This window comes from Zootoca vivipara, chromosome 6, assembly GCF_965207765.1.
Source record: "Zootoca vivipara chromosome 6, rZooViv2.hap1.1, whole genome shotgun sequence".
In the NCBI taxonomy this organism is placed as follows: domain Eukaryota; kingdom Metazoa; phylum Chordata; class Lepidosauria; order Squamata; family Lacertidae; genus Zootoca; species Zootoca vivipara.
Genome location: NC_142589.1, coordinates 71,161,923 through 71,189,523, shown reverse-complemented (window position 1 = coordinate 71,189,523; position 27,601 = coordinate 71,161,923). Strand labels below are relative to the sequence as shown.

Sequence of the window (27,601 nt, the reverse complement as noted above, 5' to 3'; positions counted from 1 at the left end):
TTAACTTCTGAGTTCAGGTGAAGCCTGGTTGCCAACTGATTTTCTGCCAGGGCTCCTGTGCCACTACTGTACCACAGGCAGAAACCCACCCATTCATTTTGCACCCCTGCCACTTTCTTCCAAAGAACTAAAGTAATGTGTACTGATTCTCTTCCCACTTTATCTTCACACAACCCTGTGAGGTGGGTTGGGGAGAAAGGCTATTACTAGCACAAAGCCACACAGTGAGCCTCATGGCTGAGTGGGGGATTCAAACTGAGGCCTCCCCTGTCTGACCCCATCCACCAGGACTTTAGCAAGTGAAGCATTCCTCCTCTCCCATAGCTGCTAAGATTGATTTATATTTCTTTGTTGCATTTCTATTCCACCTTTATCTCCAAGGAGCTCATTCCCCTCCTCATTTAATCTAAACAACAACCCTGTGAGGTAAGTTATGCTGAGAGGCAATGAGTGGCCCAACGTCACACCCATTCATGTGTCTGAATGGGGATTTGAACCCTGGTTTCCCATGTCCTAGTCCAATGCTCTAACCACTGCGCTTCCCTAGTGTGTGGGGGGGGGGAGTTGGCAGTGCCGCTAAAAGAACAGGAAGCACAAAATGGGCATCGTGAACACTGTAGATAGATGGACTGAATGAAGCGTAAAGATGAGAGGGGGGGGAGCTCTCCCCGCCACACTCTTTCCAACCCAGCTCCCTGGGAATCGCTCATATTAATGATCCTCTCCCTATCCCAGAAGCTGAGTGGTTCGTAGCTAATGGTGTAAAGAGGAGCAATTAAACCCCTGGTAATTAGCATCCATCACTAGCTCACCAACATCAGCATTTCTGGAACGGTGATATTGTACCGAGAGTCTCCGGCCCACTAGGGGGCGCCCTCATTACAAGCACTGCTGACCCTGTCTCCAGTGGCCTGCAGCGTTGAACTGGGAGGTCAAGGCTGCCTCTCGTCCTTAAGGAGGAGGGGGGAGGGTTGTATATGGGGGAATAGACTTGACTCTGCCCCAGTTTGGATTGTGAGCCTGCACTTGTGGCTTTCGCAGCAGACAGGCACATGCAAGTTCAGCAGGGCAAAGCGTTTACCAGTCTGGAAGGGGGCAGAGGAGGGAAAGCTTCACCTGGTAAATTTCTGGGCAGCAGAAATCTAAAGACAGGGAGTGGAGGGTTCCCCGCTCCCTCTATTTTAAGGTAGCAATCTCAAATAATCTTTGTTTGTGCCTCTGGGCTCGTGTTCCCTCCTCCCCTGGCCTGTTTCCATTGCCTCTCTGACAGCCTAGGTGGTTGCTCAGGGGCAGAGATCGCCCTGTTTAGGGAAGCTTTTAATGTTTAATAAATTATTGTATTTTAATTCTTCTGTTGGAAGCCGCCCAGAGTGGCTGGGAAATAAATAAATAAATAAATAAATATGTTGTTGTTGTTGTTGTTGTTGTTGTTGTTGTTGTTTGCACCAAGGGTGGCTAACCTGTGGCCCTCTGGGTGCTGCTAAACTACAACTCCCATCATCCCTGAGCATTGGTGATGCTGCCTGGGTCTGATGGGAGCTGGCGCCCAATGACACCTGGAGGGCCACAATTTCCACATCCCTGCTTTGGGAGGCAGCAGTGGAGCACAGGAAAGATTTCCCCAAGAGTTTGTGTGTTATTCCTTGCTTCCAGGATTGCAACCCCACAGTTGGGGTTTCCATTTGGGAGAGGACCATGCTTATGTGTTTATGCATTTGAATGATGTTGTATGCCCTTCAGTGTTATTATACCCATATTGGAGAAGAAGAGGGTGGTGATTTAATAAATTTGTATCTCAACCTTCCCCAAAAGGAGCCCAAAGGATCTCCCTCTCTCTCTCTCTCTCTCTCTCTCTGTGTGTGTGTGTGTGTGTGTGTGTGTGTGTGTGTGTGAGAGAGAGAGAGAGAGAGAGAGAGAGAGAGAGAGAGAGAGAGAGAGAGAATAGAATAGAATCATATAATTGTGGAGCTGAAAGGATCCCCAGGAGTTATCTAGTCCAACCCCCTGCAATGCAGGAATGTCAACTGAAGCATCCATGGCAGATGGCCACCCAACCTCTGCTTTAAGGCCTCCAAGGAAGGAGAGTCCACAACCTCCTAAGCATAGGTGCCAATTCCCTGTGGCCCTGGGTGCCCCAGCACCCACAAGATTCCCAATGAAGAGACTGGGCACTCACAAATTTCAGTGCCAGGGCCATGCACACTGCATGGCACCCACAGTCACTGGTCCAAGTTCGCACTCCTGCTCAATTCCACTGTCAAACAGCTCTTACTGTCAAAAAAGTTTTTCCTGATGTTTAATCTCCTTTCTTGCAACTTGAAGCCATTGGTTTGAGTCCTACCCTCCAGAGGAGGAGAAAACAAACTTGTTCCCTCTTCCATGTGACAGCCCTTGAGATATTTGAATATGGCTATCATAGCTCCTCTTTTGGAGAGAGAGAGAGAGAGAGAGAGAGAGAGAGAGAGAGAGAGAGAGAGAGAGAGAGAGAGAATCCCTGAATATTTATCATCTAAAACACGGGTCCCAATCCTGGCCTGCCAGGGGGTCCAAGTTGACCCGCAGAGCTGTTTCCCTCCAAACCACACCCACCTGCCCATCAGCTGATGCCACTGCATGATGCCAATGGATGGGCAGGATTCAATCCTGCTAGGGTCTGCTTTGCCAGCGTGTTCCCCGAGGCCCCCAGGATTGCACACCCAACTCAACAGCTGGTTGAGTGGAGGGTTCAATCCTGCTGGGCGCTGCTTTTCTGGGATGATCCCTGTGGAAGACCCCACTCACCTCCATGGGCCAGCTTTGACAGGTGGGCAAGACTGCCAACTATCAGTTACCTGATGCCATTGTGACATGTTATGATTTAAAGGTGGGTGACTAGTAGGGGTGAAGAGGGATAAGGATCTATGTCCCTGCCTCTCCCCCCCTCCAAAAAAGTTCCCCAGCCCTTGTCTAAAAGACCTGACATAGAAGTCAGGGAGAGGGGGGGAATAAGGGGAAGGGAAGAAGAGAAAAAGTTCTAGGGTGGGATACATATATTCTATGGCTACACATCACTGTTTACAAACATGTTGACATATCATTAAAATGGCATCTTAAAAAGACAATGAAAACAACGACAAATTATTACACTGCAGAAGTGGGGCAGTGTACATACATTCTAGAAAACATGTTTTCAGAGTATTAAAATAGCACTTAAAACCATAATGGAAGCAGGAACAGGAATTATTACATTGCAGAAGGGGGGGGGGGGACAACCTGACCTAAAGTCAGTGAAATTAACCCTTTCCCTGCTGCACCGTTTTCCTGGTTAAAATCCCCACCCGCAAGCTTCTCCAGTGGGCAATACATAAGCAACTGGGAGTCTGACCATAGCTGCCAAGTTTTCCCTTTTCTCGCGAGAAAGCCTATTCAGCATAAGGGAAAATCCCTTAAAAAAGGGGATAACTTGGCAGCTATGAGTCTGACTGTCTCTCCACCTAGCCCAGCCTTGGCAACTGCCAACGCTGCTTCCTGGTCTTTGGCACCCAGAGCATGTTACACTTGTGGAGACTCCCCTTTTCCACATCTTGCTGCCTTAAAGCCCCCCCCCCCCAAAAAAACACCTGTGGCTCTGTTCACACTTCTGTTTACTGTGTTCTTCAGTGCTGGCTTTTTAATCCTCATTCACAGGATGTTATCCAAAATGCATATGCGTCCTGCACTACATTACTGCTTGATGCCTCGCTTGTTTCTCAAACTGGCTTCACACTGACTGGAGTCCTTAAGCTGCCCCCAATTCACCTCTAACCAAAGTGTGAACATCTTTGCACAGGGCAAAGGCAACCTCGCCTTGCCAACACCCACTAGTGAGTGCACAAACAGAAATGAATTCGACAGTAATGAAGCCGTGCTGATGTGAACTACTGTGGGTGGGGCAGAGTTGTGGCATGAACTGGAAATAACTTCACTGTCCTCTAAGGGGGTGATGTGAATGCACCCTGTGTTCATTTCCTCTTCACATTTCTGCCACAATCTTCCTCTAAGACTGTGGGGTGAGAAACTTGTGACTCTCCAGTCATACCTGGACTATAGTTCCCATGAGCCCCAGGCAGCATGGCCAATAAGAACACAAGAAGAGCCTGCTGGATCAGGCCAAGGTCTCATCTAGTCCAGGATCCTGTTCTCACACTGGCCAGCCAGAAGCTTGTGGGGAGCCTTCAAACAAGACCTGTGCACAAGAGATCTCTCTTCTGCAGTTTCCAGCTACTGGTGTTCAGAAGCATTGCTGGGTCTGACCCTGGAGAGAGACCACAGCCATTGTAGCTGGTAATCCTGGCTAGTGGCCACTGAAGGCCTTATCATCCATGAATTTGTCCAATCCTCTTTTAAAGCCATCCCTGCCTCCTGCGAAATCGAGTTCCATAGTTTAATAATATGCTGAATGAAGAGGTGTCTTCTTTTGTCTGCCCCAAAACTTCCAACATTCATCTTCATTGGATGTCTGTGAGTTCTAGAATTATGAGATGGGAAGGAAAACTTATTTTGATCCACTTTCTCCATGCCAGGCAAAAATTCTATGGGTGGATCTACACACAGGGGGAAACCCCCCACTATAAATAAGTCAGAAATTAAAACGTTAAATTAAACAAAGGGGGGGGAACGCTATGGGAAATCACTTAGATTTTTTTTTTTGCTCTCTGATGTCATCTGGTGTTGCATGTTTATAATGCATTCAAAACACTGTTTCTTGACTAAGTCCTATGTTCGTATGGACAGGGCTGATGGCAGCTGTCATCCAATGACCATAGCTGTCAAGTCTTCCCTTTTCTCGCAAGGAAACCTATTCAGCATAAGGGAATTTCCCTTAAAAAAGGGAGAACTTGACAGCTATGCCAATGACACCTGGGGGGCCTAAGGTAAGCAGCCCTTAGTCTAAGTCAAAGGTTTTCAACCTTTTTGAGTCCACGACTCCATTGACCAACTACATTCTTTCTGTGACATCCCTGTGGGACTCAGGAGCCCAGTTATGTCACCCCTTGCTTGCAGAGCCAGCACCCTCTCACCATTTTTGGAACACCCTCCCTTGTGGAGTGTTCCCTCAGCCTCCTCTCCTCTCCCCTCTCCTTGAGAGTCCTCTGGGCAGCCACAGCTGCTGCCCCTGGTCTTTGAGCTGCCCCCCCCACCCCAAAGAGAGATGCCTCCTCACACTGCCCCACGGGGCCTGGGAAGCACCCCGTCCTGCCCCAGAGGCACCATTCACCTGGGGAGCTTTTAGCCAGGGCTGCTGCAACAAACAGCTGTGCAAGCCTTTGGGGGGCGGAGACACAAGAGGGCATCAGAGGAAGGAGCAAAGGAAAGAGGGACAGGGGCCAATATTGCCCGGGTCACCCCTGTCCAGTGCGCTAACCACTACATATCACTGCCTTTCTAGCACAGAGTCTAGGTAAGGTGCAAAAAGATGAGGAAAACATCTTGGATCTATGGGGTTGGCTAACTTAGCTGAAGGTGATCCAGGACTGCAGGGACTCAGGAAGGGGAAGCCTGCAGGGCCAAGAGGTTGTCGCGCTTGGAAAGTGCTGAGGACAGCTTTGAGGCAAGCCGTGGGGCGGAGGAAGTGGTGGAAAGACTTGGGGGGGGGGGTTAACTAGAGACAGTCGTGAGAGAGCTGAGAAATGGGCTACAAGAGTTAATTCCCTTCCTCCGTTCCATCCCCAGGAGGTACCCACAGAAGATGCTCCTCTATGGGGGAAGCCGGAGGAAGGGGGCTGGGTGAGGGAGGGAAGAGGGGGCTTGACAGCCTAGCCGGGATCTCTCTGGGTTTCCCTGGCTCTGTGTGCGGGGGGGGGGGTTGCTCTCTTTCCTCCCCACTCTCCTCATCCCCAGCATTGCTGCAGTAACAAAGAGCCCCTCATAAATCAGCCCCCCCCACCTTCCTCGGCCCGTCCCACCAGCCTCCTTTCCCTCCCTCCCATTGGCGGCCCCCCTCCCTCCTAATTTGCATGCCCGGCCCCTTTCCCAGCCACCCGGACTCCGGATTGGCCCTGCCAGGCGCGTCCCTCATCTCTGCCCAGCTGTCTGTCAGAATTCTCACCCCCTTCAGTAGCTCCCTCTCTCTCCCCTCCTCCTCCTCCTCCTCCCTCCTCTCTTCCCTCCACAATACACCCCCCCTCTCATGAGATGCAGCAAGGCTGGCGGTGGGTTGAATGCGAGAGCCAGCCTGTATCTCTCTCCATCGCTGCCTGTGTCTCGCTCTCCTCCTCCTCTTCTGCCTCCTCCTCCTCCTCCGGCAGCTGCTGCAGCATCGCCCCCCAGCCGGCACCCAGGACCAGCCAGAGACATGCACTGCGCACTCCTGGTCACGCTCCTCTACAGGATGGGGATGCTGTTCCTCTATCAAGGTGCTGCATTCCGGCTGCGCGGGGTGGCGGTGGCGGGGTGTGCGTGGTGGTGCTGGTGGTGGTTTGCGGGGGGCTGGGCTGGGAGAGCAGGAGTGCGCGGACGGAATACCCAATGCGTACCTGTGTGCGCGCCACGGGGAGACACGGCTGTGTGGCGTGCCACGGCGGTAGCGCAGTTGCACCGATGCGCTGGGAGCGTCTCTGTAGCACAGTTGCGCTGTGCTCTGTCCCTGGGTCTGCAGACCAACCGAGCGCCACAGATGTGTGTGGCTGTGCGCACGATTGGGGTCTTTTTTTGGGGGGGGCGGCGCATTTCGCCGAGGTACCTTGGAGTTGTCCCAAGTATAAGCGTGGGGTTCCCCACCCCCAACCGCGTTGCAAATATCCGTGCGGCCCCTTAGGGATACGTCGTTCTTGGTCGCAGATGCATGCCACGGAAACCCAGTTCTCTCTCGCCACCCCCACCCCTCCCAATGAGGTGTCACAACAACTGCATGTGTGCTTTGTGAATGCACAATTTTGGCACCTCCTTTCCAACATCCGGCTCACTCTCTCCGCCGGACCGTTCGGTCTGCGTATCTGGATGCTTACTGTACATTTCCTGCCACGGATAGCTAACGTCGGAGATGCCGGTCGTTAATTAAGTGCGCCGCTTGCCTCTTTGCACGACTTGTTTGCCACGGGGTAGTTGTGGGCAGAGAGGGAGCAAGCCGCCTAAAGATCTGCAAAGGGTTCTGGCGGGTGGAGGGAAGAGAGGGGTTCCTGGGCGCAGGGTGCAGATCTGGGGAGAAACAGGAGGGGATTTGTGTGTTCCTAATATGTTGGAGAGATGACCATACAGGAGAGAGATGGAGAGGGATGGAGACACCCTGGTCTATGAATGAACGGCTTGTATGGATGCTAATCACCAGATGGATACATTTGTGTGGGAATAAACAAAGAGCAAAAGGGGGACTTGTGTAATGCGTGTGTGAGAGAGGGAGGGAGAGGGAGATGGGATTGGGGAAAGGAAGAGAAGTGATGATGATAGGTGATGGTGATGCTGATGATGACCAGAATATTTATAGAGGCATAGATGAACCCAGAGGATAGATGTTGGGATGGACGCTGTGGAAGGTAAGAGATGCAGAGAGAGAGAGAGAGAGAGACCATGCCATGGTGCTCACTTTGGGACAGTGAGACTGCAACACTATGTACAGCACTTACTTGGGAATGGGTCCCATTGAACTCAGGGGGACTCCTTTCCAAGTAAACATGCAGAGGATCTGTCTGCTTGGGTTTCGATGCTTGGTTCTCATCCTTGGCCTGCTGTCTCCCTTTGCCGCCCTTCCAAAGCCCATCGCTCCATCACCTGGTGAGAATTTGATGCCACCGATCCTGGCCTTGTGTGGAGACCTAATCTTGTCATTGGGTGGTGGTGGTAAGGTGGACAGGCATCATTGCAACGGCTTGACCAATGGTCCTGATCTCAGCGCAGGTGCCAACATTGGCATTTTGGTGCGGTTGCTGGCACTGACCATGGGGTGGTTAGGTGAGGAGTTGTATGAGTGGTTGCTTGGAGCTGTGGCACTGCAGGTCAGGTTAATGCCAAGCTAGTGCTTTGGAACATTGTGGATGGCTTTATCATTTAAAATGGGATTGTGAAAACCCTGATGGGTCTGCCCAAAGGTCTACCTACTCCAGTGTTTCCAGTCATGACAGGAAAGCCATCTCCCAGATTTCCCCTGTACCTGGCATGCAGAGACACACAATCCCTGAAAGAGGAGGTCCCACATTCTATCCTGGGAAGCTGTCCTGGGTATCCGCCATCAACAGATCTATCTTTCATGAATTTGCCTAATCCATCTAAAGCTAGCGGACATCATCATCATATCCTGTGGTCGTGAATGCCATAAATTAATTATATGTTACTTCTCTCTCATCTCTCCTGAATGTACTGCCAAAGAATTTAACTGAGTACTCCTGAGCCTTCAAACCTTATGAGAAAGAAAGAGGAAAGTGGGGAGGGAAGGAGAAGAACTTCCTCACCCCCCCCCCCAATTTGCAGAGGTTGGTGTGACAGGAAACACTAGTATTAATGGTAGTAAAATCAAATCAAATCACAAGGGTCATTTGGGTTATCATGACATCTGCATCCCCTTGTTGGCAATGAGGTTCTGGTGTGGGTATTGTTCAGCTGGTGGAATTGGAAGACATCTGGTCAGCATGAACAACCCAGAGTCCCAAACTACCTTAGAGACCATCAAATCTGTAGCTTCATGACCTTCTGTGGACCACTGCCTATGTACCCAATAATGAGTTTGTTCATATTCTGGTGCTGAAGGCCTCTTCTGTTATTTTTGCTACAGCAAACTAACCCGGCTACCTTTCTGTGGGCTCTGAATAAGTAGTTGGATCAGCCTTTTACGGAAAGGCCTTTTCCATAAGTTCAACACACTCTCTGTCTCTGCCTGTCTGCCTGCCTGCCTGCCTGCCTTAAAAAGTAGTGCCCATGCTCAAACCATGGGTCGGGTCTGTGGACAGCAGGTGCTCTGATTCTGGCCTATTTTGAGAGCAGCGTTCTCACTGGCTGCCGGGGTGATATTCATTTCCAGCCAGCCACTGTTGGTTGGTGCCACACAGTGGTGGCATCATCAGAATGAGCAGTTTCATTGGCAGAGCCTGATGAAGCTCAGAGGTTCGGGTATCTGGGGTTTGCGCCAGCGTGGCTGGTAGGATTGGGATCTATGTGATGGGGGCAGGATGATGGAAGGCAGTTCAGTGGGCCCATCCAGCCCAACAGGACTACTTGCTGTGACCGCAGAGGACACTTGAGGTTCCAGGAGCTGTCCCCCTCCTCCCCAAACCCATCTACTGTACCTAAAACCCTTTACAATTTAGGTGAGCAAGACCGTAGCTTAATGGTAGAACAGATGCTTTGAATGGGGTAAAATTCTTCGACATTTCCACTTAAGAGGATCAGGTATTGTGGCATTGTGGAAGCCCACTTCTACCCAAGATCCTAGAGGGCTGCTGGTGGTCAGAGTGGACAATATTGGGCTAGATGGGCAAACAGATGGCCGTGGTATGGGACCTGTGTTCCTATGAGTTCCTATAACTGAAAATATAAGACTGAACTGCAAGCATCTCATGCAAGCAAAGTGTGGCCCTATCACTTGAATTCCTGATCCATGCCAGATTCTAAATCTTTTCTGCCCAGTTTCAACATCATTCTGCAATAATGTTTTCTTAAAAAAAAAAACCTTGCAGGAAAAGGCATTTTTGTGCACCTTCAAAGGTAAAATACATATTTTGCACACATTCCATTCTAAAAAGATGTATGTCTGCATGTTTCTGTATATGTTTCATTCTAAAATAAGCAATCCCCCCTCCCAGATTTGGAACTAAAATATGCATCTAATGCACATGCTTATGTGCATGTGAGGGGTTTTATTTTAGATGAGAACCGTCTCACAAAATGCGGAAGTGTGAAAGCCAAAGAGCAACTCCACGCCAATCTGTGTATCAGACTGGGAAGTGAAAGTGTAAATCAGGCTGATTGGCTTTAAGGTGTGGTGGCTTGTGGACCCCCCTGCCAACACCCCCATCCTGCCCTGCTGCCAATGGTGGGGAAATGGTTCAGTTGTCCCCGCGCAGGGAGCTTGTCTGCTTCTCCCACTTCGAACGTTAATCTGAGGCATGTAACGTCAGGCTCAGGACACATAAAGTACAACTCCTTGAAATTTCTGCTTATTTGCATGCATGATTGACATCTACTCCCCGCTGATATGATTGGGATTACTTTGTTCAGCAGTATTGGCAGTGGCGTGGAAGGCTGCAGAGGTATTTCTGTTGTATGGCTGGGAGTGTCAGGATGAGGTTGTCTGAGTTTGTGCTACTTGCACTGGCTGTTACTGACCATGTGCCTACTGGCTTTGATTATAGGAACGCTGTGATTTTATAGACAGTTGGAAGGGACCCCGAGAGCCATCTAGTCCAACCCCCCGCAATGCAGGAATTTCAACTGAAGCATCCATGACAGGTGGCCATCCAAGCTCTGCTTAAAAATCTTCATGGAAGGAGAGCTCGCCACCTCCACTGTCGAAAAGCTCTTAATGTCAGAAAGTTCTTTCTGATGTTTAGTCAGATCTCCTTTCTTGCAACCTGAAGCCGTTGGTTTGGGCCCCAACCTCCAGAGCAGGAGAAAACAAGCATGCTCCATGTTACAGCCCATGAGATACTTGAAGATGGTTATCATATCTCTTGTCAGTCTCCTTTTCCAGGCCAAACATGCCCAACTCCCTCAACCGTTCCTCATGAAGCTTGGTTTCCAGACCCTTGATCATCTTGGTTGCCCTCCTCTGCATACATTCCAGCTTCTAATTCTTCTTCTTTTTTTGTGGGGTTGGAGGGGCTGCAACTCAGTGCCTCTGCTTTGAGTATAGAAGTTCCCTGGCTCAATCCCTGGAGGCATCTCCAAGCTGTGCTGGGGAAACTCAGGAAAGCTGCTGCCAGTGAGTGTGCACAATACTGGCCTAGATGGACCATTAGTCTGACTTGTCTAAAAGCTAATGAGCAAGACATGAAAGCTACCTGGTACTCAGAGGTAGGCTATCACTGGACCTGAAGGTTCCATTCAGCTGCTGTGGCTAATAGTCTGTCAATAGCCCAACCTCCGTGAATTTGTCGAAAAGGTCAGGTTTGCATCTTCTCCAAAAGTTCAGGAAATAAGAAAAAGCATATCTGTGCACACCCCTGGGCAAGACCGAAGCCCCATGTAGCCTAGCATCCTGTTTCCCACACTAGCCAGTCAAATGCCTTTTGGAACTCTGTGAGGTAAGTTAGGCTGAAAGACTGTGACTCACCCAAGGTCAGCAAGTGAGCAACATGGTGGAGTGGGGATTTGAACTCTGGTCTCCCAGGCCCTAGTCTTATGCTCTAACCACAACACAATTCTGGCTTGTCTCCAGCACTTGGCATGGAGACATACACTATCACACACCATACATTCACATGGCTTCCTGCAAAGATTGCTGGGAACTGTACCTTCTCATACAGCTACAATTCCCAGCACCCGGAACAAACTATGGTTCCTGGGATTCTTGGGCAAGTCACGTGCTTTAAAAGTATGCTGTGTGTGCAGTCGCTGAACTTGCTAATAGGTCCAAGAATCATAGAGTTGCTCAGTTAAGAGGAACTGGGTGGCTTTAAAAGAGGATTCGTGGAAGAAATAATGCTTCTGAATACCAGTTGCTGGAAGCCACAGGAGGGGAGAACGTTCTCGTGTTCAGGTCCTGATTGCAGGTTTACCATAAGCATCTGGTTGGCCACCGTGGGAAGAGGATGCTGGACTAGATGGGCCATGGGCCTGATCCAGCAGGTTCTTCTTGTGTTCTTATGAATCCAGAGCTAGACCACCCTAAACAGATGGCTGCCCAGCTTCTGCCTGAAGACTTCCAGTGAGGGAGAGCTCATCCACTGCCCTAGGTAATTGGTTCCTTTATCAAAGAGATCGTACCATCAATAAGTTTCTGCTAATGTTCAGCTGCTATCTGCCCTCCTGCAGCTTAAGTCAGTTTGGTCTTTTCTTGCCTGCCTTGGGAGTGCAAAAGCAAACCAGCCTTGTTGGAAGGATGCTACTGTGCTGCTCCTCAGTTGTCTCTTACACAGGCTAAACATACCTGGTAGGTCTACCTTAGGTGACCAAGGAAAGGCAAAAGCAGAGGAACACAGGCTTTAAGCTTTCCAGGCAGGCCTCTACCATTCCATGTGCGTATTTTTGCTTGAGGGCCCTTCCAAGCTGCCCTAGCCATCTGCCTGAATCTAAGAGAATGAGGGAGATGGAAGCACATTTATTTCACTTGCACCAGAACCAGGGGCGACCCCTAAAACTAGCTAGGAAGAAAGCTTGCCATAGTTTTAAACACCTCCATGGGTGGTGAACGCAGTTGCTGGCAAACTGGCATCTGTTCAGGGTTCTCAGAGTCACCTGGTGACTTATTGTAACAACTTTGTGGTGAGTTGAGGCACCTATTTTTCTTGGGGGGAAAGCACTGAGTTAAACCATTGATCCATATAGCTCAGTGCTGTCAGCACCAACTGGCAGCAGCTCTCCATGGTTTCTCCATGAGTCTCTTCCAGTGCCACACAGAGATGCCGAGGATTGAACCTGGGAGCTTCTGCAAGCAAAGCATGTGCTCTGCCACTGAGCCACAGCACTTCCCCACATCTACAGATCTATCCAGAGTGGCATTTTGTTGGCTGCATCTCAGCTGCCTGGCCCAAGACCATGTGCTGCCTCGTTGCAAATGCACCATTGCCCCAAGTCAAGGTGCATGCTATACAAGGCCAACTGGGTTATTTTGTCACCTAAGGCATAGAATAAGCATCTCTCCAGTGCTCTGGCAATGGAAATGCAGTAACCAGCAATTTGCTGCCCTTTCATGACATTCAAGATCAAACCGCCTGAGGTGGGTGCCTCATACTGCCTAATGGCAGAGCCAGCCTTCTGCATGCAAAGGAGAAGCTGGGCCAAAACAAAACCTTTCTGACTCCCATGAAGCTTGAGAAAAGTAATTGCCAGTTGATCCCCTCTAAATTTATCCAACTTCTCTGTGATCACAAGGGTCTTTCCGCTCAAATCGCCATTCCGGGGAGACTGCCCCATAATTTTACACCTCTTAATATTAACTGCCTTCTGATTTCCAGTCTAAATCTGTTAATGTCCAATTTGTACCTGTCGGTTTTGATGGCACGGGCTGCCAGCTACTTGCAGAGTTTCCACAACAGTGGCACTAAACCATACTGTACATACCGAGTGGTCAGACACTGAAGATTGCTTTGATCCTGATTGTTGAGTACATGGCAGAGATGCCACACCATTGGCCTTGCTATAGGTTAGATATGGTTGGCACTCTCAACTTTGTCAATGGCAGAATAGTCGGTTGTGATTTCTCCGAGTTAGCTTCGGTGGAAGTGGCACCTGGAAAACCTGTGCCTAGTAGTGAGGTTGACATGATTTACCTGAGTGCATGTGCTATCATGGCATCCATCAGAAAGAACCCTACTGTGTCCCAGACCAAAGGCCCATCTAGTCCAACACCCTGATCTCATGGTGGCCAATGGGGAGCCCACAAGCAGGAGCTGGCCAGCAACTGGCTGTTGCCTCCGACACCGTCCGACAGTGAAGGTAGAATATAGCCAACATGGCTAGTAACCATTGGTAGCCTGATCTTGCTATCTAAAAGCCATTCGGGGAATGGTCCCTCTCAGTAGGTTGTGGACTCTCCTTCCTTGGAGGCTTTTAAGCCATCTGCCATGCTTTAGTTGAGATTGGGGTCCCTTCCAACTCTACGATTCTATGATTCTGTGATGCTAGGTTGGTGGCTATCGCTACCTCTTGCAGCAGTGAGTTCCATAGTTTTGCTCTACTTGAAGAAATGCATTCCTTTGTCCATCCTGCATATTCTAACATTCAGCTTCATTGGATGTGCCTGACTTCCAGAATTGTGGTGTGTGTGTGTGTGTGTGTGTGTGTGTGTGTGTGTGTGTCTCACAATTTTTAAAATATTTCCCTTTGTAAAATAAAATAATAAAATAAAAGGGGGAGTGGGTAAAGATCTTGAGTTATGGGGAGATTGTTCCCTCCCTCTCCCTTGCAGAAGCATTCAAAACTGGAGCCTCAACCTTTGGTTTGAAGTGGCACGGTCCACTCACTGCTCCTTACCTTGGGATTGCACCATCTCATTCTGCTGCATGTGTCAGCCTTAGTCAGCACCAGGCAAAGGTGTTGTTTGCTGATTGGCTAGCTGCAGGCTCTGGTGATGTCCAGATTTTGTGCCAGGAGCTGATCATCAGCGAACAGTTATGTTCTTAGTACATCAAGGATGGTGATCTCAGGTTCAGGGACCAAATGTATCTCTTTCAGGCTTCTTTTCCTGGCACTTGGGACATTCTCCAGGCTAGCCCTGCCTCTTCTTCCAGTACAGTGGTACCTCTGGTTACGAACTTAATTTGTTCCAGAGGTGCGTTCTTAACCTGAAACTGTTCTTAGCCTGAGGTACCACTTTTGCTAACGGGGCCTCCCACTGCCGCTGTGCTGCCGCTGCACAATTTCTGTTCTCATCCTGAGGTAAAGTTCTTAACCCGAGGTACTACGGTACTTCTGAGTTAGCGGAGTCTGTAACCCGAAGCGTTTGTAACCCGAGGTACCACTGTATTTGTGAACCAGCCTGTGATCCTTGGATGAAAGGCAGTATTTAATAATAATAATAATAATAATAATAATAATAATAATAATACTTTGCTTGGCTGAAATGTATCAAACTGTAATAACACCTATTGCCTGAATGGAGAGAGAAACCTCTGACTTTTGCATGCTTGGACTGTCACCTATTGGCCAGCCTTCAGAAAGCTGCCCAATAAGAAATGTGGCCCTCGGGTGGAAAAGGGTTTTCCGCTCCTGGCTTATGTGATGATGGCTAACTTTGCATCTACACTGTACCTTTAAAGCAGCAGCATACTACTTTAAAGAGTCATGGCTTTCCGTGAAGAATCCTGGGAATTGTAGTGTGTATAAAGGGTGCTAAGGGTTGTTAGGGGAGCCCTCACAGAGCAGTGGTTCCCCAGCACCCTTAACAACTGCAGGTCCCAGGCAGGAGTGCCAACTTGGTCCTGCAACTGTGGGTGCAGTCTGTAGACTTGTGCAAAGTGCATATTTTCTTTTATTTCTGTATTACGGTAGCTGGCTTTGGGCCATCGCAATATCCTGCTGCAAAGAAACGGTTAAAAAAAGAAACAGGTAGGCAGGGAGACAAACTCATGGCTGGGATAAAAAGCAGCAGACAGGTTTATACGTCCGTCGGCGCAATTTGGATCATCGAGTGGAACAAATGTTCCTCCTTGCAATTAATCGGATTTACTTCTGCAAATTTCAGTCTAATTCTGGCTGCACAAATGCCAAAATTGGTCATCCTTTGTGTGACGTTTGCCTCAAAATCCACCAAGTAGTAGGACTTAATTCTGAGAGAGGGATCCTAGACCACTAACTGATGTAAAAAGTCAGCTAAGGGTCGCACTTCTCAGTTCCTTGGGGGAAAGGACATTGCAGGAGAAAGTAAAGATAACTTCTCTCTCCTCAGAACTACATAGCCCTAACAAGGGTTGTGAGTGCTCCAAAATAAATTTTAAAGAATTAAACCTGCCCCATATAATTAGTAAAATATAGTCCTGCACCCAGGTATACAAACTTTGCACAAAGAGAAACTGAATTCTGGGGCTTGTCTAAATTATGCAAATTGAGCAATGTTGCCTGATTTCTCTTCTATTGCATAATTAATTTTGTGGTCTTTACTTAAAATGTTCCATCATTTATTCTGGTTTGACTCATTACAGGGAAGGACATTTTGCTATTCAGGAATTTTGCTTCCCTTCCACGACCACTGAGAAACCGTTTTCACTCACCTCTCTGGCACCTGAGATTTCAGCAGGTATTGCCCACACTCTTTCAAGCACATCTTGGAAGTTTTTTTTAAAAAGAAAACTTGCTGTCTTAGAAATGAGAGCAAGAAGTGTCAGAAAAACCCAGATTTCTCCAGCCATTTTGTGCGTCTCCCCCCACCCCACCCCGGGCACATGATAGTTGCATGCACACAAATCTATGCATGGCTAGCCGTCCACCCTGTAGGGCTGCAATATTTAGGGTGCAATGCTAAGCGCAATTGAGAACCTAAAAACATAAAAGATGTCCTGCTGGATCAGACCAATGGCTCATCTAGTTCAGCATCCTGTTTGCACATTGGCCAGACACATGACTGAGGGAAAACCCTCAAGCACAAGAGCATTGCCCCCCCCATGTTTTCTAGCACAGAAACATTACTGCCTCCAACTGTGGAAGCACAGCAGGAATTTGTCCTTAACCAGGGAGGAATTTCTCCTTACTAGCTTGTCGTTGGCATCTGTCTGACTCCAGAGGCAACCGAGTGTGCCTCTGGGGGTGAAGTCAAGCTGCTGGAGAATCACAGCGCCTGCCGTGGCTGCAGAGGCTGGTAACTCATAACTGCTGCCTCCTGCATTGTTTTACTGCGTTGGCAGCACTGAAGTGACCTCACTGGGGTACAAGCCTGTGTGCTGGTCCTGTCCTGCTCAGATGACAAGACCCTCTTGACCTCACCGATGGGTCCAAAGGAAAGCAGAGCAATATGTTTGGCACCAGCTTGGCTGCAGGAGTTGCCAGGAGGAGGAGGAGTACAAGGCGACATCCAACCGTCTTAGGGACTCCAATCTGGGTTTGTGTAGGGTTTACTCCTTAGCCTTTTCTTCTCCTGCGGATGTCCCACGGGTGCAGATTTTTCCTTGGGATTTCTTCCCAAAGGCATTTTCACAAATGACTATTGCCTCAAGGCAGCAGAGCTTTAGCACCAGTGTTTCCCTTCTCCTAGATGGGCTGCCTTCCCAGGTTGACAAGTCCCATCTGTCCCTTACTTCCCTCTATAGCACATGCAGTAACTGCCTTCTTGACCATTGGACCCACTATTAGTCTCATTCGCTCAGTCCACCAGAGCCTGTCGTCGCATGCAGGGGAAGTCCCTAACTCCCTGAGGGTTTGAGACCCATTGGCTACCCTCACAGTAGGGCAGGACCGGGGAACCTGTGGGCCTCTAGATGTTTCTGGGCCACAGGTCCCTCATCCCTGCCCATTGGCTACATTGACTGTGGCTGATGAGAGTTGGAGTCTAGTAACTTTTGGAGGGACTCGCGTCCCCCACTGCTGCAGTAGGAGTTATTTCCAAGTATATATGCACAGCATTGATTATTCAGTTGGATTTTTTAAAAGCTTTCTGATCAATTAAAAAGGAACCCCAACTTAAAGGGGGACAGTTTATTTTATTTTATGGAAAAGTAAATGTAAGTACTCAATTCCACTAGTTTACGTAAGTATTTTTAAATGGGAATCAGGCAGCTTCATTGTAAATAAGGCTATCAATAACTACTAATCATGGCGATTGGGTGCAGAATCAGAGGCAGCATGCAACTGCTTACTATGTCCTAGGAGATTTCACACCCTGGTGAGGGGTCTCCCAGATGGCATCTAATGGGCCACTGTGGAAAGAGGATTCTGGGCCTCAATAGTCATTTAGGATGATTGAGCGGGCGATTCTTAAATCCATGGTTGGATTGTTCCTTCTTAGTGAGGTCTACCTCCTATCTTCTGACACAGGAGGGAGTGTCTTCTCTGAGATGACACAGGCATGCATAATCTAAAAACAAAGAAAGAGTGCCCCTCCCCCTGTGTTGTATTCATATGCAAATGTATGCAGATTTAATCAGTTGATCAATCAACTAAAACTCACAGTTAATTGATTTAAGATTTCCTTAGCAGAGAGAGGGCTTTAACAGTTAAGACTCAGGCTGTGTATATTGTTTAAAGCACATTTAAAACACCCCCCCCCAAAAGAATCATGGGAACTGTAGTTCAGCTCTCACAAGTCCACCTTTCCAGCAGCCTTAAACCATTGTTCCCATTATTCTTTTTCAATGTGTGTGTGTGTGTGTGTGCTTTAAATGTATACTGTGTACACAGCTTTGGTAAAACAACTCTCAGTTGTCATTGAAGGCATTGATTGAAATCAGAGGCTGCCTTTGCTATTATTGTTGGGAGCGTCCTTTATTAATAATGCAAGTGGGTGGGCACTGGCCTGGACATCATTTGCAATGCTGATGTAGATTCTCGATTATCAGCACTAATGGAGAACAGCCCCAAAGATTCCAAAGAACTTGTGCAACTAGTTTGGCACACCCAAGAGAGATTTGGAGATTTGCCACATGGCAAGGGAATCCCAAATCAATTTGTGAAATGGTACTGACGGGGAGTGGGGACTGCTTTTCAAAGGAGGGGGAAAATCCCACTGGATGTACCCGAGCCCTCAGGCATGCCTGAAGTACATCTCTGGATCCCCGCCACAACATTCTTGCTGGTGTTGTTATAGTTACAGCTAGAAATGATTTGGTTGTGAGGCTGCAACAAAAGCTGGATTTTGGATTTCAAAGAAACTTTTACCTAAGCTCCCAGTAAAATTCCATTACTTCCTCAAACTGCTCCATGTTCCGGAACATGTTGACGATGCCGAACAATGAATTTCTTTGTGTGTGTCTTTTAATTGAACCATTATTAATCCACATTTGTTCCAACGTTAAGAGCCGCCTTGCTGAATCAAACCAAAGCTCTATCTAGGCCAGTCCTTGGTTTCCACTGATGGGTCATCTCAAATTATCTTCTACTCCAAGTAGACTCATTGAAATTAATGGATCTGAGTTAGTCATGTCCATTGACTTTAGTAGGATTTCTTTGAGTAGCACTAGCATTGTATACCACCCCAAGTGACCAAGCAGATTCCAGTAACACTTTCTGCTGAAACAGCAGAGTTTGGAATTGGGACCAGCTCAGGGTGAACGTGCTGAAGGCAGAGTTTCAATGAATTCCCTGTGCTACCAAATCCGATGAAGTTCCTGTTTGGGCATCCTTGGTGACCTCAGGACCAGATAGCTGAAAGTCAGCAACCACAAGCACCCTCCCTATTCCTGCTGTTCTTGCATGAGTTTAGAATATTTTCCCAATCCTGGCTGGTACTTTCAGTTTGCTGTTGGCAAAGGGGTTAGTGTAGCCAGCAACTATGGCATATGTCAAATTCGAACGGATGTAGATCACCAGGCCGTGATTGCCATAATGGTCTTCTACATCTATGCTTCCATGGGCACCTATAGTGGCTGCCCACACTGCCAACCATGCCAACACTGCCAACAGTTTAGATCTGAGATGTTGTCGGACTCAAAATCCCATTAGCCCCAGCCAGCATGGCCAAGGGCCAAGGGAAGATAGGAGCTGTAGTCCGCATGTTCCCCATCTGTGCCACTCAGCTTCTTAGGGGTAGGTTTGCGGTTGATTATTTGCGGCTATTTATTTAGCAGTTTCACATCCTGCTTTTCAACTGCAGGCCTCTAATGCAGCTTGCAGCATTTATGGACATCAAATGGATACACCAAGAACCACACACTTAAAATGAAAATGGAGCATAAACATGTTGTTCCCTGCAGGGCAATTGGTGTCCAATGGCCCCATGGTGGGAGAGGAGACAGTGCAGGTGGAAAAGAACTATGGATCTACTGCTGTTGGCAGTACCCTCTAGTGAGGGTAGGAGTACTTTGACTTGCCTTTTCCATTAGCAGAAGCATCTTCCTGGATGGTGGAGCCCCTACCATCCAGCAAGTGGTAGAGCATCTGCTTTGCACTCAGAAGGTCCAAAGCTCAATCCCCAGCATCTCCAGGTAGGGCTGGGAGAGACCCCTGCCAAAATTGATGGAGAGCAGCTGCCAATAAGTGGAGGCAATATTGAGTTAGATGGGGCTGTGGTCTGTATAAGGCAGCTTCCTACGGTATGTCCCTATGGGTCAGACCAAAGGTCTACCTCAGTGTTTCCCAAACCTGGGTCTCCAGCTTTCTTTGGACTACAACTCCCATCATCCCTAGCTAGCAGGACCAGTGGTCAGGGATGGTGGGAGTTGTAGTCCAAAAGCAGCTGCAGACCCAAGTTTGGGAAACACTGGTCTGTCTAATCAAGCATCCTGCTTCCCACAGTGGCCAAACAAGTGTCTCCAGGAAACTCACCTAAGACAAGCCTGCTCGATCATGCCAGTGGCCCATCTAATCCAGCAGCCTGTTCTGACAATGGCCAACCAAAAGCCAATGGCAAGCTGGCTGTCAGTACAGCAGCACTCTGTGATGCTTCTGACAATGGAGGTGGAGCATAGTCATCATGGCTAGTAACCATTGATAGCCTTGTCCTCCATGAATTTAAGAGCAGCTCATGAAGGCAATAGTCCTTGCTCAAAGTTGCTCTTCAGCAACTGGCATCCGGTGGCACCCAACTGCCTGAGACCTGGAGGTTCCAAATAGCGATAATGACAAATACCCATTTTAGCACCTCCTCTTTCAATCCCGTCTAAGCTGGTGGCCATCACATCTTCTGACTGTACTGTCTTCCCTTCCACTTTGGGATTTTAGACAGGACTTCCTTCCAGCCCTGCCTGGAGATGCCAGGGACCTTCTGCATGCAAAGCAGAAGCTCTACCACTGGGGTGCAGTCCTTCTGCCCTCGGTGGAGCCAGCTGGAAGAGGAAGCAGAGGCATTTCTGCCCCTGCATCCTCCTGCCCTCTATCCAGAAGGCTTTCTGCAGGGTCACAGGAGCCAAACAAAACCATGGGCCGGATGCTGCCTGCGGGCTGCCAGTTGGCTACCCCTCATCCAAGCCACCCCTGCCAATGTCACAGAAAGTGTGAAAGCAGCGTTTCCAGGACAAAGTCATTTCTTTACCAGCCCCCTTTGCCAGTACAAATGCTAAACTGGTGGATTGAGGTTCTCAGGTTATCAGTTCTGCAGACTCAAGCGGTAAAGGTTTTCTGGGTTGGGCTGCTTCAGCCAGCGAAGAAGTGTTGCTGCATGTTTGTTTTGGTACTCCTGCATGAAAGAGGGGGGGGGGAAGCACTGTGTGCAGGAAAAATGACCTGCACATAATTTTTCTCCTAAACAGTCTGTTTCCCACCCCCTGCATCAGGCAGATGCTTCATTCCTCATTGGGGGGACATGGAAATAGCGCCAAGCAAACAAATGAAAACCTGACAACAACCCACCTAGACGGAGCCCGAAGTGGCACCGTCTGGGAGAAGCTATGCTACCCGGATCCTGCCGAATGTATAAACTGCTCTTAAACCTGTCAGGGAAGCGTAGCAAGGTGCTATTGAAATGGTTCGCAGCTGTACTGTGTAGCAGGAAACCTTCAAGGAACATGACAAGACATACAAGGGTGCAGAAACCTCTACAGGAAACATTTGGCCCTCCTCCAGCCCGCCCTGTAGCAGAAGCTCATTCACTTTCCCAGATAGACTCCTCAGGGGGCCTCTGTGTGACAAGGAACAAGCCGGATCTGCATATGAATTGCAAGGAGACAATAAAGGTCACATCGAAAGGCCTCTCCCCTCCCTCCCCACGTGCTCCGTGTCAAAAATCAAAACCCAGATTCTGTAACTGAGTAGCCCAGTTTCTGTGATCTGAAATAACCCGTGCAAACAAGCCGAGTGACACCCGCTTACTTGGGTTTGTGGGCTTCGGCTCCTTCTCTGATTCAAGCTCTGTGCAATGTGTGAAAGTGGGAGGGAAGGTGGGGAAGTGCACTGAGATATTTCTCAATGACCATGAGATCTAGAACCTTACTTCTTGGATCAGATCAAAGCAGAGAGCATTTTGAAGGTGCAAACCTGTAAAGAACACAGCTTTCAGCCTACCCAGGTTTGCGTGTGCCCCTCACTAAAAAATGCTGTGCACAAAATAAGTTAAGATTCACGAGAATCATTCAAATTAAACATTTTTTGCATGCGCTTTGTTCATTATGCATACTTTATTCTGCTTGCACTGGTCACGGCAAGGCCTAAAATGTTTTGAAGGGCCTTGAAACCTTGACCCCTTGACAGGAAATCAAGGTTTCCAAGATTTCATGCAAGTGTTTTTTTACTTGGACATCCTGGATTGACAGAAGCCTCCCTGGTTTCTAAGCCCAATCCTGGACATCCCATTTAGGCTCCTGTGCTCTGGCCGCAACAGAGCATGGGACCCAAAGATGGGTGTTTTTGTTTTGTTTTTTTGGTTCTGTGCTGTGGTGGAAGTCAGTTGGCTCACACCAGAGCGCAGGAACAAATAACGGAAGGAAAACGTACATTGACCTCATGCGTCACCACCCCTCCCCTTCCTTTTGCCATGGCACTTCTGGAAGTACATCTACAGTGCAGGAGGAGGAAGAGAAAGCGGGTCTGGTCCGTGTGGTATCTCCAGACCCTGTGCAGGCTGGGCCAACCTCCTGCTAGGCCATACCAGGCATTTCCCAAGGCTGCAGAGCAGGACTTGGAAGACAGCAGACCAAGGTAGGAGAGGGGGATGAGGCGAGCGAAAGGGTTGTAGCGGTGAGTGGGTGGGCAGGGAGGGGGCAAGCGACTGGGTCACGGGGTCAGGGGGTGCTCTGAATTAGCCTCCCAAAATGTTGCGGGGTATGCATTTTCTTGACATCTGGAAACCTGAATGCTCAAAAAAAGAGAGCTGAGAAATGAAGGATAACGAAGCCCAATGTATGCCCTTGAATTCCATGGTTGCACCAAGGATAGTCAATGTGGACTATCTCCAACCTCCACATGTTGTTGGACTCCATCAGCCCCAGCCAGCTTGGCTAATTGTCAGGGATGATGGGAATTGTGGCCCAGATTTAGTGGAGTGTGACTGGTTCAGTTGCACTGAGCTCGCGGGCGCCACAGGGGACGCCAAACCTATTCTTTAGAATGTGGTGTGAGAGGCGAGGGGGTGTCAAATTTTAGCATCACAAAGGGTGCTAATGACATTTGAGACCCCACATTTCGCCACTGCCCCTGGGCTACAGAATACATGCAGGTCTAGTCATGTATTGCACAGTGGCTGGCCCTGGGTCTTGTAAGGCCCAACCCTTCTGGGCTTGAGATCATGCAGCACATAGTTAAACTATGGAACTCTCTTCCACAGGAAATAGTAATGGCCACCAACTTGGATGGCTTTAGAAGAAGACCCTGATGGACTGCAATTCTCATCATCCTTGCCCACTGTTCATAGTGACTAGGGCTGATGGGAGTTGGAGTCTAACAGTGAGAATCTAGAGGACCACCAGTTTCCTTATTCCTGCCCTAAGAAGCCTCTAAGCCCCAAACAGCCAAGCTTCTCACCTGATCAGTGGCGGTGCATCCTTTGCTGGTGCCCAGGGCATGCTTGCACATATGCACGCACCAGGCAAGACTGGTGGCAGGGCACAATACCCATTGTGCCAGCCCAGCCCTCACCATCACCAGATGGACGTGGGGCACGGAGGGTTCACAGAGCTGTGCTGCACCACCTGCCTGCCTGCCCATGCAGAGAGGAGCCTGGCCAGCCAGCATGGCCCTAGGCAGGTGCATCCCTCCAAGGTTGTTCAGGTGAGGGTGCTGGGGTCATGACAGCAAGGCAAGGCTGGGCTGTGGGGTCCAGAGACCCCTGGCGGCAGGCAGGGCAGGTGCCTGGTTTGGCCCCCGCTCCCAAATCATGCACTCAGGGATACCGTCCCCCTGGCCACCCATGCTATGCCCCTGCACCTAGCTAAGCTCTCACCCTCTGTGGTGCTTGATGGAAGCTCCAGAGAGCTGTCAAGGACCCAGATTTAAGGCAGGGCAGCTCTGGGAATGGGCGTGAGAGGCATCTGCCTTGATCGGATGTGTTATAAAGACTGAGCAGGGCTAGCATTCAGCAGAGCGATGCCGCGTCTGCTTTGTCAAAAGGGAAGGTTGCAGTGGCAGGCTATGATTTGTACCTGTTGTCTTATACCGGGAGAGCCGAGGCTTAGACGCTGCTGCTAAACCTCATCCCCTCCACCTTCCCCCAGGGGCGGGGGAAACACCCACAGCCGAGAAAAATCCGAGAAGCAGGGGCTGGACACCTTTTTCTGAAGGACAAGAGAACCACCGCTCTTGCGATCTGGCAGCTCGGGGAAGGGAACCGATGTCATCATCATTTCTGCAAAGGGACGGGGAGGAAGTGACAGGTTAGGTTGCCAGCGACAGCCGCGAGGAGATCAGAGGAAAGGTCATCCAGAAAGGATCCTTGAAGGGTGTCTTGCAGACTGTAAATGAAGCGAAGAGCCAGATGGGGAAACAAGCTGACGGGGCGGTTGAGGGTTTACCTGGCCAAGAACAGCGCAGGACAAAAGGAGCCGTGCTAAGCCTCCAAAGCCTTTGTCCGGCTCCTTCCAAGCTGCAGTCCAGGGAATTCCTTGGAAGCCTGTCTGCCTGTCTGAAAAGAGAAGATCAGTCATAACGGCTCAGCTTCCCTGGAAGGCAGAAGGGCTGCTCATGACTCCAGGTGTTTGCTAAATGTGCAAAGAGGAGGGTGATAGGCTGCGCCCTCTGGGCCCCCTCCAACCAGGGTTGGCTGTGGGTTTGCAGGGGCCTGGGGCCCCTTGTGACCTGTTTCATTGGTGCCCCTTCCCAGTTTGATGGAGGGCCCTATCCCTTTTCTTCTTGTATATCTCTCCACAAACTGCAGGGGTGGACCAGTTGGTCCAGCTGGCCAAGGAGAACATAGAAAGTTGCCTTATAATGAGTCAGACTATTGGTCCCTCTAACTCAGTATCATTCGGTGACAGTGGCTCTCTCCAGGGTTTCAGACAGGGAAGATTCCCAGCCTTTTCTGGGGAACCCTTCAGAGCAGATTTGGGGAGGGAACGAGGCAAGCACAGTGGGAGGAGAGCAGGCAAGGTGCTCTTACTCAAGTGGAAGTCCTTGTGCCCCTGGGACACAGTAGCTGCAGAAACACACACACACACGGCTGCACAGGTGTGAAAGTGTGTAGGCAATGCCTGACAAAATCCCAGCAGCCAGAATCAGGGTTCATTTCAGGAGACTTTAAGCCTCAAGGGTCCAAAGTGTGACTGTTTAAAAAGTAAAAACTGAGATTTGCAGCGGGGTCGAGATTTAAGCACTTGGCAATGCTCTTTGCTTTTCTTACAGCAAACAGGCTATATTATGCAATGCAAAGTGAACCAATTTCATTTGAAAAATTTACACTGGTTGCGGAATTCTGCTTTTCCAGGCACAGAAACTGGGCTACTTTGCCGCATCACTCAAACTGAGAATCTGTCTATACAATTGGAAAAAATACGTTTTAATGGGTTTCTGGGCCTGCGTTATATATTGGCTGAATGTTGAAAACTGCATGAATGAACACTCTTGTGCTGCAGCCATTTTCACAGGATGGGAGATATTGATGCAAGAAGAACATTCAAGCGTGCAAACCACCTTCAGTCAGAAACAGTGCGGTCCCAGAAACAGTGTACCCATCTGAGTGTAGACTGGCCATATGGTGGACAATATACAATTTTAAATTCCAAAAGTCCTCCCACCAACTCTTCCTGAACTCTAAAAACATACAAGTCCACATGTGTATTGACTATTTCTTGTGAATATTAACTCTGTGTGACACACAGAGAGATTAGTCAACTTTCAAATGAAAATCAGCAGAGGTTGATTTAGAACCTGCATACCCTCCAACATTTCTCTGATGAAAATAGGGATGTCTATTATTATTATTATTATTATTATTATTATTATTATTATTATACCCCATCCATCTGACTGGATTGCCCCAGCTACTCTGGGTGGCTTCCAACTTATATAAAAACACAATGAAACAGTAAACACTTAAAAAAAAAACACCCTTCCCATACAGGGCTGCCTTCAGATGTCTTCTAAAGATTGTATAGTTACTTATCTCCTTGGCTTGGCGGGTTGCATAACTCCATACCCTCCAACATTTCTCTGATGAAAATAGGAACATCCTTAGGAAAAGCAGGACATTCCGGAATCAAATCAGAAAGTGGAATGGCTTCTGTAAATCCGGGAAAATAGGGACATGTGGAGGGTCTGTGATACCACTTTAACTTCTCCCAAAGAATCCCGGGAACTGTAATTTGTTAAACATGTTGAGAGTTGTTAGGAGATCCCTGTTCCCGTCATAGAACTACAATTTCCCAGAGTTTTCTAGGAAAAGGAATTGATTGTTGGCCCACTCAGGAATTGTAGTTCTGTGAGTTTTCCTTACAGCTCTCACCACCCTTAACAAGCAACAGTTCCCAGAATTCTTTGGGGGGAGCCATGGCATTCTGGGATCAAATCAGAAACTGGAATGCCTTCTGTAAATCCGCGACTGTCCCTGGAAAATAGGGAAACTTGGAGGGTCTGAACATGTGTGCACCTGGGACAGGGTGCATGGCTTTCTTCCTGTGAACTGATGGCACACCCAGACCTCCCCTTGAAAGATCGGAGGTGTGCAAACATACCTAGATCCCCTCCCAATGCTAACCCCAGTCTCCCTCACATCCGTGCCAATGCTAGAAATCCACTTCTAAAAGACCCCTGCTATGCTAGTCAGGCTGACCCAGCCCCTCAGCCTCATCTTTCCCTGCCAGTCTGCAGAATTTTCAAACAGGCATCGCCTTGCCTGTAGGCTGGAGACGGAAGCAGCACGGTTGCATCCATGTTAGGAGTTTTCCAGGAAGGGCTGCTGCCTCCTCTGTCAGCCTTTTTATGTCTCCTTGGAGAGACTCACCTCCTGCTCCGAGTGCCACGCTGATAAAAGAAGCAGCCAATCAGCCCTAGATAACAAGAAGCGCCTGCCAAAACCGGGCCGTCAAACTTTGTGCGAGTGTCAGGGCTCTTGCGAGAGTTTGTATTTAGTTATGTTTGTTTGCAGAAAAAGAAAAAAAGCGAGTGAGAGAGGGAAAAAATCTGCCTATTTATATCACACCGGAATCTTGTGGCGGAGGAATATTTTATGCGTTGGAGGAATGGAGACATAATCAGGATAAACATCAGCAGCTGGGCGCATTCCCTCTCTGCAATAAGCAATACAAATAAACAAAAGCAGCAGAGAAATTTGCAGCGGTGGTGGCTCTAGGGGTGGTGGTGGGTTGTTTTTTTTTGGAGGGGTGTCTTTGCACATTATGTAGTTTTCTTTAACCTAGAAGAGGTGGAGAAAGCAAAACTCCCTTTGGTTTCTGATGTGCTTGGCTCCTTCAAATAGAGAGCTGCCCTCTTCAAAGCAGGACACAAGGACACCCTAATGCAGGTGTGGGGAACCCTTGGCCTGCCAGATCTTTGCTGAACTACAACTCCCATCATCCCTGGGCATCGGCCATGCTTGCTGGAGCTGATGAGTGCTGTAGTTCAGCAACATTTGGAGGGCCAAGGGTTCCCCTCCATTTGCCCTAACGCTAAGCCACCATACCAGGTGAGTGGCTTGGGAGGAGCTTGGATGCAGAGATGTTTTGGAGCCTGCAGGTGTGTTGTGTGCCTTCTACCTCTCAGTAAGGATGGACAAATTTGTCCATTTTCTCCAAAATAGAATACCTTTTTGTAAGTTATTTTCACACACACAAACACATTTCCATGCAGCTTCTCCTGCAACATATGCATTTCTGCACACAGTCTTTGTACGGAGAACTGCCTCATGAAATTCCAAAACCTGTCAATTCCAAAGGACACTTGCATTTCTTTCCACGGAATGTTGCAGGAAGTACAAATTGGGCAGCTTCGCATTACAATCAAACCGCCCTGAATCCCTCCCATCCCACTCTTTTCAGTGTGCAGATGGCGC

At 48.8% G+C, this 27,601-nt stretch overlaps 1 protein-coding gene across 1 annotated transcript in view; it reads left to right on the top strand.

Annotated features, from left to right (window-relative positions):
* The first annotated feature begins 6,083 nt into the window (after nucleotides 1-6,083).
* The window catches only part of IGLON5 (IgLON family member 5), a 132,276-nt gene continuing 110,758 nt past the window's right edge, over nucleotides 6,084-27,601 (top strand). Inside the window, exon 1 of the mRNA XM_035120981.3 lies at nucleotides 6,084-6,374. Within this exon, the coding sequence (XP_034976872.3) occupies nucleotides 6,149-6,374 (226 nt within the window). The 5' untranslated portion in view covers nucleotides 6,084-6,148. The remainder of the gene's footprint in view (nucleotides 6,375-27,601) is intronic.